Source organism: Hemicordylus capensis, chromosome 6, assembly GCF_027244095.1.
Source record: "Hemicordylus capensis ecotype Gifberg chromosome 6, rHemCap1.1.pri, whole genome shotgun sequence".
Classification (NCBI taxonomy): domain Eukaryota; kingdom Metazoa; phylum Chordata; class Lepidosauria; order Squamata; family Cordylidae; genus Hemicordylus; species Hemicordylus capensis.
In genome coordinates, this window is record NC_069662.1 from 123,418,306 (window position 1) to 123,435,299 (window position 16,994).

The window sequence follows — 16,994 nt, forward strand, 5'->3', positions numbered from 1 at the left end:
TGATGAAGAGCTGTAACTTATATGCTAACTTCGTGGATCCATATCTATATGATATGTGCAGTATATTGTACAATGTACAGTATAGAAACATTCAGGTTTCACATATTAAGCAACTACATACGACACGTATTTTGGACCTCACAGGATTGCCATATGTTACAACACATTTGCCATGTGTTACAATCAAATTCTGTGCTTCTATTTGAGGTTGAATTGAATCACAGAACCATCAAACTGATTCATCAAGAACAGCCAGCTTGGCTGGCTGTCTCAACAAATCACCCTCAAATCACCTGAATCTATTTGGGTGATTCGGATGCCATTTTGAGACTTGTTTTGCTGGGAAAAATGGGCCTCAAAATGGCGCTTTTTTCCAGAGAGTAAAAGTCTACCAATTGCAGTCAGTGGGTAGACCAGCCCTCTGCTCTAGACTTAGCATGTCTGCCAACTCGGAGGACTGGTCTACCTAGGTAGGCCAGTCCTCCAAGGTGGATAGACATGCCAAGTCTAGAGCAGAGAGCTCATCTACCCACCAACCCTAATTGGGAGACCTGCTCTCCCTAGAAAAAAGGCACCATGTTGAGGCCTGTTTTTTGAGCAACACAGGCCTCAAAATGGCATCTGAATCACCCAAATAGATTCAGGTCAAATCGGTCTGAACCCAAATTGGGCCCTTTATTTTGAGGCTGATTCAATCTGAGGTTGAATTTGAAAATAGCCCCCGATTCAACCCAAATCAATTTGACCTTAAATCAAATTGCAAACCCCTAGTTTCTGTTTAGATTGTGAATCCTTTGGGGAGAGGGGACCATCTTGTTTATGTATTTATTTTTTCCATATAAACCGCTTTGAAAACTTTGGCTGAAGAGTGGTATATGAATATTTGTCATCATCATAGGAGGAGGTATGGAATCTCCAGGATTGGCCTGGAGTCTCCAGAAATCAGTATCAATTTTCAAGTGACTGTTGAAAGCAATCCTGGAGATGTTAATGGCTTGATAGTGTGAAAAATACTGGGGGTAAAATTTAATGGTATCCAGATCTTAGAAAACACCCAGTTGCTTCTTCCCTAGCCATAAGTTGATACTCATTGAAATACAAAGCATAGAAGGCAACCAGCAAATTCACCCACATACCATGCAACGAAACATCAATGGGCAAGGGAGGCACCTGTGCTGCTGCAAGACTCTCCAAAGCAAATCAGCACTGTTGTAGTGGTGGACTGCTCTGTAACTACTACTGCACAATTGAAGCTGCAGCACTGCTTTAATTACCTGGCCGGTCGACTCTTGATCAGGCCCTAGTACTACATCATCTGGTTGAAAAGTACTCACAGTTGTATGCAGCCTTTATTGACTTTAAGGTGGTGTTTGACTCCATCTCTAGGGAGCATTTGTGGAGTAAACTTGCTAATTCCTCCATTGATCATCGGCTGCTGCTTCTTATTCAAATGCTGCATGAGAATACCTCACTGAGGGTGAGATGCAGCACCCAAGGACATTTGACCCAGTCTTTTCCCACAGTGAGGGGAGTAAAACAGAGTGTATTCTGGCCCCACTCCTTTTTAATTTGTATATGAACTCCCTTGTTGAGTGTATGGAAAACTTGGATTTCCATCCTCCTAAACTAGCCAGTAAATTCATAGTGGTTTTGCTTTATGCTGATGACGCGGTCATTTTATCGAGAACATCTGTTGGCATGAGAAGTAGGGATGTGCTAAACAATTTGAGTACAAAATGATTTGTACCCGAATCAGACCGTTTCGGGCGATTTGTAAACAAAACAAATAGCCTGTTTGCACCTTCTGAAAATTTTGGCTACAAAACAAATTGTCCCTGTTTCAGCTTTGAAAGTTTTGTAGTTTTGGACCTCCATTTTGTGGTGATCTCTGGGTCAGTCTCCATTTTGTGTTTTACAGGGATTTGAATTTCCTGCCCTCGCAGCCTTCAGATTGGTGTAGCAAGGCATGGGCTGATCTGCTGAGAATTGTCTCCTCATTCCCAATTGGCTCTTTTGGATCTTCAAAGTGCAAAATGACCCCACATTGGCCAGGGGAAGGTCAAAGAAGGAGCAATGGTGGGGGCCAGTTCATGGAGGGTTTTTCAAGGGTATTTAAAGGGGCAGCTGGCAGCCTTTCTTTCTTTCTGCCTCATGGGAGAAGATAGAGAGCTTTGCTTTTTGCTTTGCTGCATTGCTGCTTATTGTGTTCTGCCTTGCCGCCATTGTTCTGCCTTGCTGGCAGTGTGCCTTGTGCCACCCAGTCTGCCTGCCCTGTGCCATCTTGTGGTGGATTCTCTCCTGCATTAATTTCTCTTCCCCCCCGCCTGCTTTTTTCTTTTGAGAGAGAGAGAGAGAGAGAGAGAGAGAGAGAGAGAGAGAGAGAGAGAGAGAGAGAGAGAGAGAGACTGATATTGGAAGAAAAGAGATTTTTCCCCCTGTTTTTTTTTTCACCTTTCTTCCTGCTGCTGAGAGAATCACTGCCTGCCTGTGCCCAGAAGCAGGGACCACCAGTCCCAGAGTGCTTGTGGCCACTCACCACTGGGCCAGCCAGCAGCCACCTCCTTCCATGCCCAGATTTTCGAGGCTTTCACCCCATCAGAAGACTGAAGAAGAAAGACTCTCAGAGACCAGACCACAAAAGTGGAATACTAGTCCCAACATGGGCGAAGACCTAGACTGTGTGAGTAGAACCCAATTTATTTTAACACACAAACCACACACACACACACACACACACACACACACACACGACTCTTGAATTGTATTCTTGGGGTTTTTTCCTGTTTGGAGGGAGGTTTTGTGTTGCAACTGAATTTAAAAAGTTGTGTGCTATTTAGAAGTTGTTTAAATAGGGGTTCTGTTTAAAGTTCAAATAGGGATTCCCATTAGCTAGCTAGTAGGTGGTTAGAACTTGGGTAGCATAGCCTTGTGGGTTTTTGTTTTTTTTAAAATAATTCTCTTTTTCCCCATTCCAAGAATTATTATTTTTTTTCATTTTTTTTTAAAAAGCAGCCTGTCCTCCAATGCCCATAATATTTTATATCGTATTATTGAATTAATATTCACTGCCCATTCTCTGAGTGGGCACACACTCTAGCCTAGCCGCCCTCCTCCCCGCACCACCCACCCCCAACTGCAGCCTGAGCCTTTATGAAAGAACAAGCCCTTCACAATTCCAGCAGCAGCCTATATTCATTGTATCTTGTTCCCTAGTTCCCTACTGTATCATTCTGTTCCCAATCCCTAGTTACACTGTATATCTGTTAATTGGTATCTATCTGGTCCCCAGCTATTGACATTGTATCTGTTCCCCTAGTTACAATAGTCCCTAGCCTATTGTATCTGCCTGTCCCCTACTGCCCACAGCCTTGTTTTTCATTGAAAATGAATCCACTCTCATCTGCTACCAGAGAACCTACACTCAGAACACTTCAGAAACAACAAAACTAAGTACCCAGTACCCCATGGGCTTGTGAGTATGGGGGTGGTTGGCACCCTATGTGCACTATGCTACCACTTGCTCTGGGCCACCCCAGTGCCCCCCAAGTGGAGTTATGCAGTTGCTGAAACCCCCATTATTCCCCATGGGGGGGAAGCTTAAAGATGTGCAAACTTCACAAATTCTTTAAGAACCAGCCCTTTGCCCAATTCCTTTCAAATCTGGATGGTAGCAGGCACCCATTGGGGCACTACCACCTGACCTACTCTTTCTGCCACAAATCTGCCCAAAAGACATGCCAACTTCAAAAAATCTTTAAAAATCAGCTCTTGCCCAATTTCATTGAAAACTGCACCCATTGGGCACTACCACCCACCACAACCCGCCCTGGGCCACCCTGGTGCCACCCCCCGCCCCCGGGGAATTCTAACTAAGGCTGCTGGAATCCCCATTATTCCCTATGGGAAAAATCTTAAAGACACATAAACTTCAAAAATTCTGTAAAAACCAGCCCTTTGCCCAATTTCTTTGAAATTTGGACGGTAGCTTCCATCCATTGGGCACTATCACCACCACCACCCACTATTTTTGCCCCTGGACCCTTTTTTTAAAAATCTGAATAGAGTCAGATTCAGAAAATTTGGTTCCAAATCGAATCGGGATGATTTGAGTGGGACCCAATTTGGACCCAAAACAAATCAGGGTGTTTCAATTCAGGTACAAATCGAAACAAAAAAATCTATTTGTGCACACCCCTAATGAGAAGAGCTATTTGTAGGCTAGCTCAATATTGCAAAGAGGAGTGTTTATCCATGAATGCCCAAAAATCTAAGATCATGGTTTTTTCTTTTAAAAAACCCAAAAAACCCTAAGAGACATGTCTGGAGGGTTAATGGAGAGGTAGTTGAACAAGTAAGGACCTATAAGGACCTTTAGCTTTTTATAATTTTCAGTTTTAATTTGAACCTAATAATGATTGTGGTTTTTAATCTGACAACTTTCTTCTTGTTCTTTTCTTTTCTTGTTTTAGTTAATTTTATTACTTTTATTGTATCTTGTGTCTATCTTATTGTTGTGAGCTACCCCGAGCAGTATAAGCAGTATATATACCCCGAGCTACCCCTGGAGGGGCGGGGTATAAATATTTCAAATCATCAGCACCACCACCACCACCATCATCAGTCAATTACAAAAAGCAACTTTACTGGGAACAGCTTACATTTTGTGACGATATTTATAACAACAACAATAACAATACTGACAATAAAATTCAGGCATCCCAGGTCCTTGGGAAGGACTCGATGTCTGGATAAAACAAACCAGTCAATAACATCTGTTTGACTGTGTGAATAAAGAATAATAATGTAATAAATACCTGGGATTGGTCTTTAGTGAAAATGGCTCCTGGAGGGCCCATTATGAGCATGCTGTAATTAATGCTCAGAAAAGTGCTTCTGCTATTTTAAAGTTTTTCTTCCATAGAGGTGGCCATTGCATACTAGCTGCAATTAAGATTTATGAGGCCAAAGTGCTTTCACAATTGCTATATGGGGCCACTATTTGTGTCCCGCATACTTTTAAGCAAATGGAGATGGTCCAATCAAATTTTTTGTGTGCTTTATTCTCAGCTCCTAGATGTGTGCCCAGTGTCATTCTACAGCTGGAGGCTGGTCTAACAAGAGTGGAGGCCAAGGTTTGGATATCTGTATTTAACTTCTGTATCAAAATCACTTTCTCCCTCAAAGGACTAGCCCCCTTCATTTTGGAAGACTGCTTCCAGTCTAGTTGGTGTAAATGACTCTGTGATATGCTGGGCAAGCATGGATTTTCTCCTCAATTTTTAATGCCTCTGTGTCCTGATGCTGCCAAAGGGCTTACAAAACAAAGTATAGCAGACACAATGAAAAGCAGAGCGACTTGGCACAAATCTTTGCAAGAAACTTCTTGGTAGTTTTTTGCTACCCTAAACCAGCCCATTACTTAAACCAGCCCATTACTTAATGAGTTTAACTGCTCTGTCCCAGACAAGGGCCTTCTTCCTTGCATGCTTTAATGCACTTCCATCTGCTGTATTGGTAAGTATCACAAAATCCCTATCACTAACCAGATCTGTCCTTGTGGCCAGGGTGTTGAGATTGTGACACATGTCCTTTTATATTGTTCATTTTATAGGGATAATTGTATCTCTCTTATCTCCCGCCTCTTATTATCTCCCCCCTCTTATCTTATCTCACCCCCTCTTATCTCCTTCCATCTGTTAGAACGGATGACGGATATGCATCCTTTTTACTAGCTGATCATTGTGTACCCATAATGCTGTGTGTGGCCAAATTCTATTCAGCTGCATATAAGATGAGGAGAGATGGTTTTGTGGTAGCAAGCAGGACTTTCCCCCTTAGCTAAGCAGGGTCTGCCCTGGTTGCATTTGAATGGGAGACTACATGTCTGAGCACTGTAAGATATTCCCCTTAGGGGATGGAGCCACTCTGGGAAGAGCAGAAGGTTTTAATTTCCCTCCCTGGCATCTCCAAGGGAGGGCTGAGAGAGATTCCTGCTTGCAACCTTGGAGAAGCCACTACCAGTCTGTGAAGACAATACTGAGCTAGATAGACCTATGGTCTGACTCAGTATTTGGCAGCTTCCTATGTTCCTAAAATTAGGTCTGAGCTGGTTTGAGTTATCGATATTATGAAGACTACAACATTATATTCTGAATTATTTGTATTATCTTTACTGTGATTTGTACTGTCTTTCTTTTGTGTTGCTGGGTCAATGCCCATAATGAAGTTTCTACTACTTCTACTGCTGCTTTAATTATTCCAAGTGGAGAAGCATTGCAACTGCAATTCAGCAGTATTTAATAGGCATGTGGCCACCCACCTGTGCAGCCGTGGTGACATGCTTTGGAGAGCCACCTCTGCTGCCCATCAACATTTCTGTGCAGTATGTGAGCAATTGATTCCAATGTGATCATGAAACTTAAATTCTTCCCTTCAGCATTAACTGAATTTAAAAGTACTTAATTTTGTCTGGATTGTACCAGGAGTAGGGGTGTGCATGGAACCGGTATGCCTGGTTCAGTTCGAATTCAAAACAACTCGGCCCAGTCAGGTCTGACCTGGGTCTGGCTGAACCAGGTCCGGTCCAGTTTGACCACTGAACAGGGCTGAACTGGTTAGGGGAATGTACTTGTAAAAGGGAATCTGGCAAGGATTCCCCTTTACAAGTTCAGGGGTGGGGGACTGTAAGGGGAGGGTGGTGGGGTGGTGAGAGAGGGGGAAAGTTGCTTACCTGGCATGGCTGCGAGGACCACTGCTTGCCCTCCTGATGTGTGTGGCCCCAAGCACACTCCCCCATACTTTAGCCACACTTCCAGTGGCTTGGTAAGAGCCAGCATGGTGCAGTGGTTAGAGTGCTGGACTGGGACTGGAGAGACCCAAGTTCAAATCCCCATTCAGCCATGAAACTAGCTGGGTGACTCTGGGCCAGTCACTTCTCTCTCAGCCTAACCTACTTCACAGGGTTGTTGTGAAAGAGAAACTCAAGTATGTAGTACACCGCTCTGGGCTCCTTGGAGGAAGAGCGGGATATAAATTTAATAATAATAATAATAATAATAATGATAATGATGATGATGATGATGATAATAATAATAATAATAATAATAATAATAATAATAATGGAGAGGGGGGCGCTTGGGGCCTTGCAGGCAGCCGTGCTCTGCCAGGTAAGCAGCTTCCCCCCACTTACTATGCAGAACCAGTTTGCCCAAACTGGGCCTGATTCAGTTCAATCATGGGACAAACTGTCCCTGTCCCTGGTTTGAATGAACCTGCGAACTGGCCCCGGTTCAAGGTGAACCAGTTTTGCACACCCCTAACCAGGAATATAAACTTAGCAAAGTCTAAGTTTTTTTAAAAAAAAGCATTAATTGCCAAAATAATACTATCAATGATAGTCATTAATACATGCCAAAAATACAGCCAAGGAGTATCAACCTCTGCATACACACATTACATTAACATAGGTTATTACCTTATTATTGTTTAGCCACAAATAATTTAACTTCCGGAATCGTGATAAATCAGGGACTTCTTTTAATCCTCTGCAAGAAAAGTTATGCAACTTCAGTACTTAATATTCACTTAAATGTTAGACCTCATATATAAGCACTGCAGTGGTTTAATAACGAAGCAGTACGTTAAAAGTGCTTTTATGACCTAAGGTGCTGATAAGCACAGAGCTGCCCAGAAAACAATTGTTATGGGGTGGCTACATAAATAAAGCATTTATGCTTCTTATTGTTAAAACTAAGAAGAGCCCTAATGAATCAGGCCAACAGCCTACCTAGTTCAGTTACCCATTTCCCACTGTGCCCCACCTGATGCCTTTGGGAAGCCTACAAGCAGGAGACCCCCCCTTACCAATGCTCCCCTGCAATGGGTATTTGTTGCTTGTTTGGTTTTTTTACTTTTTATTTTAGTATTTTCATAATTCAAAAGAACAAAGTCATTGAACAAAAACAGTCATCATTCATTACATCAAGTGATGTGTGGTATCTATGTACATTTAAGAGTTATTTCGCTTGCTTTCTAATAAATGAGGATGGGTTTCAAACATTCTGTGTTTTATTCTAGACTTATCTAAATAGTTTAAGAAAGGTGTCCAACATGGTTAAAAAGTTATCTTTAGATAGGGGGTTGATATGAGTTTTTACTCTATTTGTTTCGGTTTTTGAAGATATTTTGCCCATAATTAGTATGTTTATGAAGTTTCCTTGGAATAGAAGATTTTAAAAATAAGTTGACAAAGAGTTGAGTACAGGGTTTCAAATTAGCAGATGTTGAAGTTGTAGTTATTCAAACCATAGAAAAGATACAGGTGAGGTCTTGGACAATAGTTTTAAGAGGTGTACTTCCTACCCTTCATTTGAGAAGCCTATACCCAGGTTTACTATTAAAACGAATGCATGTAGTCATTCACACACAAACATGTTCATATGTATAGACATCTTTACACACATACAATATAATAGGGCAGGTCACATGATCAAGAATAGAGTAGGAGAAGTCTACGACCCTAGTTTGAAAGCTGTGCGCATTCCTGATATTTGATCGTCAGTTAAAAACAAGGTTGGAGTGCTTGTGTGCTAAGAGGCAGCTGGGTTGGAAGGGTTTTTGTCCTACCACATTCAGCAGCTGGGCACAGCTTTTGGGTAGAAGCCAGGAACTCTCCAATCCAGCTGCTGCTTAGCACACGATCATGGTCGGCATCTCCAACCTTGTTTTTAACTGACAATCAAATATCAGGATTACACACAGCTTTCAAACTAGGGTAGGTGTCTTCTCGCACCCTATTCTTGATAGTGTGAACTGCCCTAATGTTTCAATAGAGCTATGTAGAGTTGTCAAACATAAACATCTTTTGCCTAAATGAACTGCACTTACTTTTCACCAAGGTACAAATCAGTGACATCGGTAACATTTTTATAGCCACAGACCTTCAACTGATTTTCTAAAACCTGAAAATAGATTGTTATTTTCATACAAATAGATTGAATGTCAGCAATTATATCTATAATTAAACAAAATATATGCTTTTGCATGAAAGTGAAAGGTGAAATTACAGGATCTGTTTCTTTGCAAAGGTTTTCTAAAAGGCCTACAGCGATTACATTCTAGTTTTTATCATCACTTCATTTAGCTTCAGTACATGAATTACAGCACATTTGTGGAAGAGGCAGCACTGAATTCCCTAAGGCAGGATGGGCTCCTAGAAGATAGGGTGAGAAATACAGATGTGAGAATTTCTATACAGCTCTCAGCTATTAGTGTTTTGCTTTCTGTGATTGGCCAGCCTAAAGCAGTAAGACTTAAAAAGCTTCACTCCTACAAGTCACATATTCAAATGATTTGTCTATAATCATATGGCTTCGGACCAAAACGCCATTGTTAATAAAACAGCTGCCGTTGTCTGAACACGACTTTACATTTCCAAGATTTCAACAAGCAAACAGGGGCGATCCAATCTGATCTGAATCAGTTTCTCTATATTATCCCTCACAACTTGGCTCTGATAAGGAATTGCATGCAGAACTGGCAGCTTGGTGACTAAGAAAACTGAAATGGGGTGGGCTGGAAGAGATGTATTGCAACCTTTACCACTTTTGCTTTTGGCTTGACTTATGCAGCACACACATACAGTGTTCCCTCTAAGGCGTGCACACATGTGCGCTCTCACAAGTTTTTTAATGTCCGCTCAGTTAAGTTTAGATCCCATCCAGGTTGAATTAGGAATGCCCCACTCTGAATGCATGTGGGCACACACGGCATTGATATTGCCACCCAGAATAAAATTCATTCCACACAAAGATGAAAATAATTAGGAAGAACACTGTACACACACACTTCTCACATACACCCAGTCATGTTTAAGTCGTGAACTTCTCACAGACACCCAGTCGTAACTTCTCACAGACACCCAGTCGTGTGCCCCTGACCACACAGCAACAGTTCCTTCAAGTTTTAACATAAGAATGCCAGCAATTTGGCACAGGCAGGTACACTACTGATTTTTTTCTTTGGACATGCAAAGGAACCAAAAAACATGAGGTCGGACAGGTATTTGTCAGGGATAATTTCCTGCCCTGAGCAGGGCATTGGACTAGAAGACTTCCAAGGGCCCTCCTAACTCTAAAATGTGATTATACTATCATACCTGCCAACATGTCCCTATTTTCCTATTCAGGGGAATGGGAAAATAAGGGAACATGGGCAGGCATGTACTAAGGTCCTGTAACAGTTGGTTAGTGATAATAGATTGCTCAGAAAGTTGGAGACCCAAATTGTGGCTGTTGCCAAGGGTAACAAGAGTCCTGAGGATAAATGGGTGAGTGAGAGTAGGTGAGGCAGCTCCAAGCTTACTCTTAAACATGGCAAGGTACAAACAGAAAGCTTCGACGACAAATAAAAGGAAAGAACCAGATCGTCTGCAGATCATCTATAAATAAGTTCAGCTTCTTTATACATAAGGATATTCTCTCTCCTGCCAATGTATGGTTTGCATTTAAATAAAATACAAACATTAAAGTCATTTTCAGAATGTTGCTTGTCAATGAAATGAGGGGTTAAGGGAGCCTCCATATTACAATGTCTAAGTCTCGAAATATGTTCAGGGATTCCCGTTCGAAGAGAGCGTGTGCTCATTCCAATGTATATCATGGGACAAGTACAGGTAATCATATAGACTATATTTTTTTGTACTACAATTCCCAAAACAGTCCAGGAGCACAGTTCTGTTGATAGTTGGAATATAGACTGATTTATCAGTCAAAATCACCTCACAAGTCTTACAGTGGCCACATGGAAACGTACCCCTTACATCATCTTTGTGACAAGATGTTCTGTCAACATCTGCTCTAACCAAAATATTGCCTAAATTTCTAGCATTACAAAAGGCCACAATAGGTAACCTTTCGCAACCTGGGATGCCATCAATTAAATGCCAATGTCGTCTCACCAATTTTTTGATTTGATGGCCTAAAGTAGAGAACTCTAGGGACCATGTCAGCCTCTGTGTAATGGGTTTTCTAAAAGATTTAAGTAGAGCAGATCTATCCATAGATCTAGCTCTAGAAATGGCCTTAGATAGAACTGTATGGGGGTAACCTTTACCCCTAAATTGAGCTAACATAATGTTTGCTTCCCTTTCAAATTCTGTAGAATCAGTGGCAATATGTTTCATTCTTGCCGTGTTGACCCCCCGCCTGGCCCTGTCTACCTTGTTTTGCTTGAGCGCCCCCTTCCACACTCTGTGCTGAGTGATATTGGACCAAAGCAGGACCAAGTCTAGACACCAGGCTAGAACCACCTCCAGATCCTGTGCGGTCTGCTGTGACAGTGAGATACCTGACTGACTAATTAATTCTTTCCCCCGCAAAGTGCACGAGCAGGATATCCGGTGCCGGATTCTCCTCCAGAAACTCCCGCAGCATCGGCAGCAGTTAGGCCCTTTGCATGCCCCGGGCCACTCGACTGAGGCCTATCACCCCAGGCCCATCTGCATTCCCGGTTCCGTGCCTTGCGCCCACTTGAGGGCCCAAAATATAAAGGAGTAGCCCAAGACGAGGACTCTGGCCCGCTTCGCCGGAAGCTTCGCCCCTGTGCAAGACTGAGAACAGTGGAGAGGTGAGGGAGGGGAAGGAGAGGCGGGGAGGTGTGGCCCCCCAATGTATGTATTTGCGGTAGACCACCATCGGCCCAGGCACTGTATCGCGCTGCCCGCATAGCCCATACCTGCTGCCACTGACGCTGCACAAATTCTGAAAAGAGTGCGATGACAAATAGCATGTGGATATGCCGGCTGGCATGAAAGTCTTCTTCATCACCACCTAGAACTGGTACTGGGACAAGTGGCCACCATTGGCATAGATGAAGAGGCATCCTTCTGCTTCCCCTCTTACCCCCATATTGCCCGGACCAGGTACATGTGCTGATCGTCCGCCCTGTGGAGGGTGACTGATTGTCCCTTGGTCCATCTTGGAAAAATGAAGCTTCAGCGTCATGGAGGCAGATCCCAGAGCGAGGGCGCATCTCTGCAGGACCCTGCCTGCCAAACTGTGCGCTCCTCTGGGAAACAACTCCCTGATTCTGAATGCCCCATAGAAGGCCACCAGTGCTACCGCGTGAAATAATGCCTCCTTGTAGGGGGAAGAACAGACCTCCCCTAGGCGCCGTACAGCATGCTGCAGCGCCTCGGGTGTAATAGGCTGGCACTGGTCTGGCCGAGCACGGGTCTCCCTGGCCCATCCCTCCAGCATGTGCCAGACTCTAAAGTCCTCCAAGTGGTCCAGCAGCCCCCTGGCCTTCCCGTAGAAGGCCAGTGCCACCAAATGGCCAGCCATGGTGCTTACCGCCATCCTGCCTGCCTGGAGGTGCACCAGATACCGCATTAGGTGCTCTGGCGGGGCTGGACACTCATGTGCTATCCCTACCTGCAACCTAAAGTGTTGGAAGGCCCTAACTCTCCTGTCATAAGGTACCCGGGTTCTAGGCGCTATTGAAGCCTTGATCGCTCTGAGAGCCTCTACACTCCAAGGCTCCACAGCCACTCAGACATCTGTTTGGGCAGGGGGGCTGCTTCGGGGGCCAGCTGCCAGAAACGCTGCATCTGAAAATGAGACAGGGCATCCACCACATCATTCTAGACTCCAGGCACGTGCTGCACCATGAACAGTATGTTATTGCGCAGAGAGGTTAGCCCCAGAGTGCGCACCAGGCCCATCACTCTGGGGGATTTGGACGTCTGGTTGTTGACAACCTGTACCATTGCCAGGTTATCGCACCAAAAACGCAAGACTGAGTTGCTGAAACGGACTGCCCAGATTTGCATGGCCACCACTGTGGGGAATACTTCGAGGAATGTGAGGTCCCTCATGATGCCCCTCACGGTCCAGTCGTGTGGCCATCGCTCAGCACACCACTGCCCCCGTAGGTACAAACCGAAGCCAAGGACCCCTGCCGCATCCGACTGCACCTGAAAGTCTGCTTCCAGCAGCTGCAGGGAACGCCAGAAAAGAAACCCATTGAAGGAATACAGGAAGCTCAGCCAGAGCCTCATGTCCTCCCTCATGGCAGTAGTTACCCTAATTCTAAAGTGCGGCAGCCTGCACCCCACCGTGGCATCACAGAGACACCTCACAAAGGGGCCGCCCTGGGGCCACCGCCTGGCACACAACGCTGAGATGGCCGAGCAGGGACTGTAGTTGATGCAGGGTGCCCTTTTTGGCCCGTTCACAGGCCTTCCGGAGGTCCCTCAGGGCCTCAAGCTTGTCTGCGGGCATGACAACTGACCCTCTGTATCTAGTTCTATACCCAGGAAGGTCAACCTTATAGACGGCCCCGCAGACTTGTCCTTTGCCAGGGGCACCCCCAGCTCCTGGCAAAGGGCAATGAATGTTTGCAGCAGTTTGGCGCATTGATTAGAGCCCACCCTTCCTCCGAAAAGGTAGTCATCTAGAAAATGGGCTGAGGAGCTGAGCTGCACCTTTTGGCACAGCACCCATTCCAGCATTGTGCTGAATGCCTCAAAGGCCATGCAACAGACGGAGCAACCCATAGGCATCACCCGCATTTGGCCAGCAATGCCCCAGGCCCACAGGCCCGAACCATCACTGTCACCTCATTGAAGGAACTGTAGCGGACCGAACAAAACTCAGTCGGTATGCCATCATTGACGGAGGTGCCTTTACGGTAAGACAGATGGTATATTAGCCTATATTCCCCAGGTGCCTTCTTGGGTACCACGCCCAGAGGGGATACCCTCAATGTCAATAAGGGAAGCTTGGCAAAAGGACCGAGCACCTGGCCTAAAGCCACCTCCTTGTCGATTTTCCTAGCTACTACCTGCTCCACCCCCTGCACTGATTTCAAATTGTGTGCGAAACTAAGCCTACGTGGAAACTGGCATAGAATCCTAAAGCCCTCGGTGAAACCAGCCTCCAAGTACCGTGCGTGCTCCCTGTCCGGGTAGTTGTGCAGCAGCTGCTGAAGCACCGGAAACTTAATTGGGGTGGGGCCCTTTTCTCGCACTGCCTCCATGAGTGGCTGTAGGCCCCTTGCCCCTCCTGCATGGTAGTTCCCACTTCCCACTTTAAACTCGTACAGGGGCAGTTGATGCCGGCATGCCAGCCTCCGCAGAAGCCACATTCGTGCCTGTACTTGCACTGGGAGCAGGAAAATTTTCCGCTCCTGTTGAATTCCCAGCAAACCAGGGGAGTTTGAACCCCCTGGGTGCTTGCGGGTGAGACCGCTGACACTACTGGGGTCTTGGAAATTAAGTGGCTGCTTTCTGCATGCTCCCCTGTCAAGGGCCTGGCCAGTGTCATAATCCGGAGCCACAGCTCCAGATGCTGCTTCTCCCATGACAACCCTGGGTTGTTAGCTGCCCGTTCCCTAAAGGCCTTATCATAGCACCCCCACACATTACCTGCAAAGTCCATGAATGCCCTATGAATGGTGCTGAAATACTTAATGAGCGCGGGGCCCTTTTCGGGGTACTTTTGGGTGACCACTCCCGTGTATATAGTAAACCCGGAAACCCAGTTGTTCCAATTACGATCTGTGGGCTTCCTCCTGTTCCTTGTCCTTTTCCTGCTCCCCCTCCTTGCCCACAGGCTCCGGCTCCTTGAAAAGCATTTGAAAGACATCCATGTACTCACCTTTCCAAATGCGCTCCTTGACATGAGGCAAGAGGTGGTCCCCCAAGGGGACTGGCCTGTTGTCAGTGTTGCTGCTTGAACTTGCCAGGGCAGCCTGCACAGGCACGGCACCTGCCCCACCCTGATTGCCCCCCCTTGCCAGACCTGATTACAGGTGGCATGAGGTGATGCCCAATTCATTGGGCCTGGGTACCACCTGCAAGGCCCAATGGGGGGCTATACGGCAAACCCCACAGCCATACTCCCTGGGGAGACTCACCTGATGCAGACCCTTGTCCTTCAGTTTCTTTGATGACGCCACCTGGTGTGGGTTCCGGCGGTGTCCCACTGCCTCCTGGATTGGGCACTGGTGTTGCGGCTGCCTCGAGCGCTGCTAACCGATCAGTAAAACCCTGCATTAGTTTAGCCCACTTTGCCGCCCTGGATAGCCTGTGTGGGTGTGCCAGGACTCCAGATGGGCCACTGCCTGCACCATCCCCCCTCGGAGCTGGAACCCCAGATGGGCAACCTCCTCCACCATCCCCCCTTGGTGCCACGCGTTCCTTCTCCAAAGCTTCGAGGTGGACAATGAGCGCCCTGATGGCCACTAAATCCATATTGTGCTCATCCTCGGAAGAAGAGTCTGGTGGGATTGTGGGTCTCTTAGGGTCCGAGCCAGCTTATTGCCCTTCGCGGTTGGTGCCTTCTTGGGGCCCATGGCCGAGGGTAGGTTCCCCCAACTGTACCGCAAAAAAGGGGGAGTTGCAGTAATCCCACGCCCCCAAGTCCCCCTCGTGCACACGCAGAGCGCTGAGTGCCTCCTAGGGGCTGGGCCAATGGCCTGGCACCTGATTGATGGCCTTACTGCGGCCTACCCCAGCCCCCCCGGGGGTCAAGCCTCCAAACCTAGGCCGAGTTAAAACTCGGCCTGCTGCTCTGTTGTCCTGCTGAGCATCTGGCTGTGAGGGTGCTGGGCCAGGGCTCAGATCACATGGCTCGGGCTGGCTTGGACCGGCCACTAGGCCCAAGCAGGTAGGCCCGGCCACAGGGATCCCCAGCGGCAACAACTCACCTGCACCCGCCGAGACCCAGTGGGCCGCACGGTGCCAGATGAGAAAAGGCGGGTGGGTTGAAGAGGCTGAGCACCACTGCTGTAGCCCCCCAGGTGGCCAAAGGCCAGGCCACATACTCCGCGGCCAACCTGGAGCGCAGGCCAAAATGGCAGTAGCTGGAAACCCGGTGCTCACCGGGCAGGGCCCTGTTGATGGGCTGCGCTGTACCGGGCGCGTAAAAGGCACATGGGCTTAAGAGCCCAGGACCTGCCCCCACAGCCCTCAGGCGCACCACTAGGTTAGCCAGGCCACATGTTCCGTGGCCGGCCAAGAGCACTTGCCGGGCATGTCCTCCCTCCTCGCTGCCGGGAGGTGGACTGGAGCCGGTGCAGGCGCGCTGCCGGCTCACCTGTTCCGGCCCCAACCCGGAAGCAGCTGGGGCCAATGGAAGCTAGCTCCCTGGTCCCACATGCCCCTGAGGTGGGGGCTGCAGGCAAACCGGCCGCGCAGAGAGGCAGTGAGTGTCACGATTACAGTTATTCTAATGTTATACTGAATGCAGGTACAGTGGTACTTCCTTTCTGTACCATTCATCTGAGGGACCTGTACCCACGTTCACTTCTAAATGGATGCAAGTGCAATCATTCAAACAACCACATGTACCTGTGTACACAGACATCTGAACACAGGTACAACATAATGTCTGAATAGGGCTCTTTTCTCTGTAAACCAGGCATTCCTTTGTCCCAAGCAAGTAATCAGCAGAGGATGGAAAGAGGGAAAGAGTATATGGTTTTTTCCTAACGGGCTTATTTCAATAATTTTTCAGAATGTTAAGTGATGAGTTGGTTGGCAGACTCCCTTTCCCCCTTCCAGCTCTACCAGTTTTCTGAGGGAACTGGCTTCAAGAAAAAATCAAAACAAAGAAGGCGCTACCTCCCTGTTGTGCTCTCACTCACCAGCTTACCCTCAGGATTCATTTTGCCCTTGGCGGCAGCTGCCATTTTGGACTCTTGTCTCCTGAGCAATCCATTATCGCTAAGGAGCAATCATAGAACAATGGAATCATAGAATTTTAGAGCTGGGAGGGAGGGACTTCCCAACTCTTTGCTCAGTGCAGGAAACTGCTACAGCATCCTTGACAGATGACTGCCCAGCATCTGTCGGAAAACCTCCAACCAAGGAGAGCCCACCATTGCACAAGAAAGACTGTTCCACTGCCAAACAGCTCTTACAGCTTGGAAATTCTTCCTAATTACTAGCCTGAATCTGCTTCCTTGAAATTTCAACTAATTGGTCTAGTCCT

General features: G+C 46.7%; 1 protein-coding gene across 3 annotated transcripts in view; it reads right to left on the reverse strand.

Annotated features, from left to right (window-relative positions):
- Positions 1–16,725, reverse strand: part of LRRC72 (leucine rich repeat containing 72) — a 35,457-nt gene extending 18,732 nt beyond the window's left edge. For 2 of the 3 annotated variants that reach the window (XM_053258871.1, XM_053258868.1), the window contains exons 1-4: positions 16,648–16,720; positions 14,917–15,030; positions 8,887–8,960; positions 7,475–7,544 (exon numbers count right to left, since the gene is read on the reverse strand). In XM_053258871.1, coding sequence (XP_053114846.1) covers positions 7,475–7,544; positions 8,887–8,960; positions 14,917–15,030; positions 16,648–16,692 — 303 coding nt within the window. In that variant the 5' untranslated portion in view covers positions 16,693–16,720. Of the gene's footprint in view, positions 1–7,474; positions 7,545–8,886; positions 8,961–14,916; positions 15,031–16,647 lie in introns of all 3 variants that reach the window. The other variant, XM_053258870.1, reaches the window with a different exon arrangement.
- Positions 16,726–16,994: the final 269 nt, after the last annotated feature.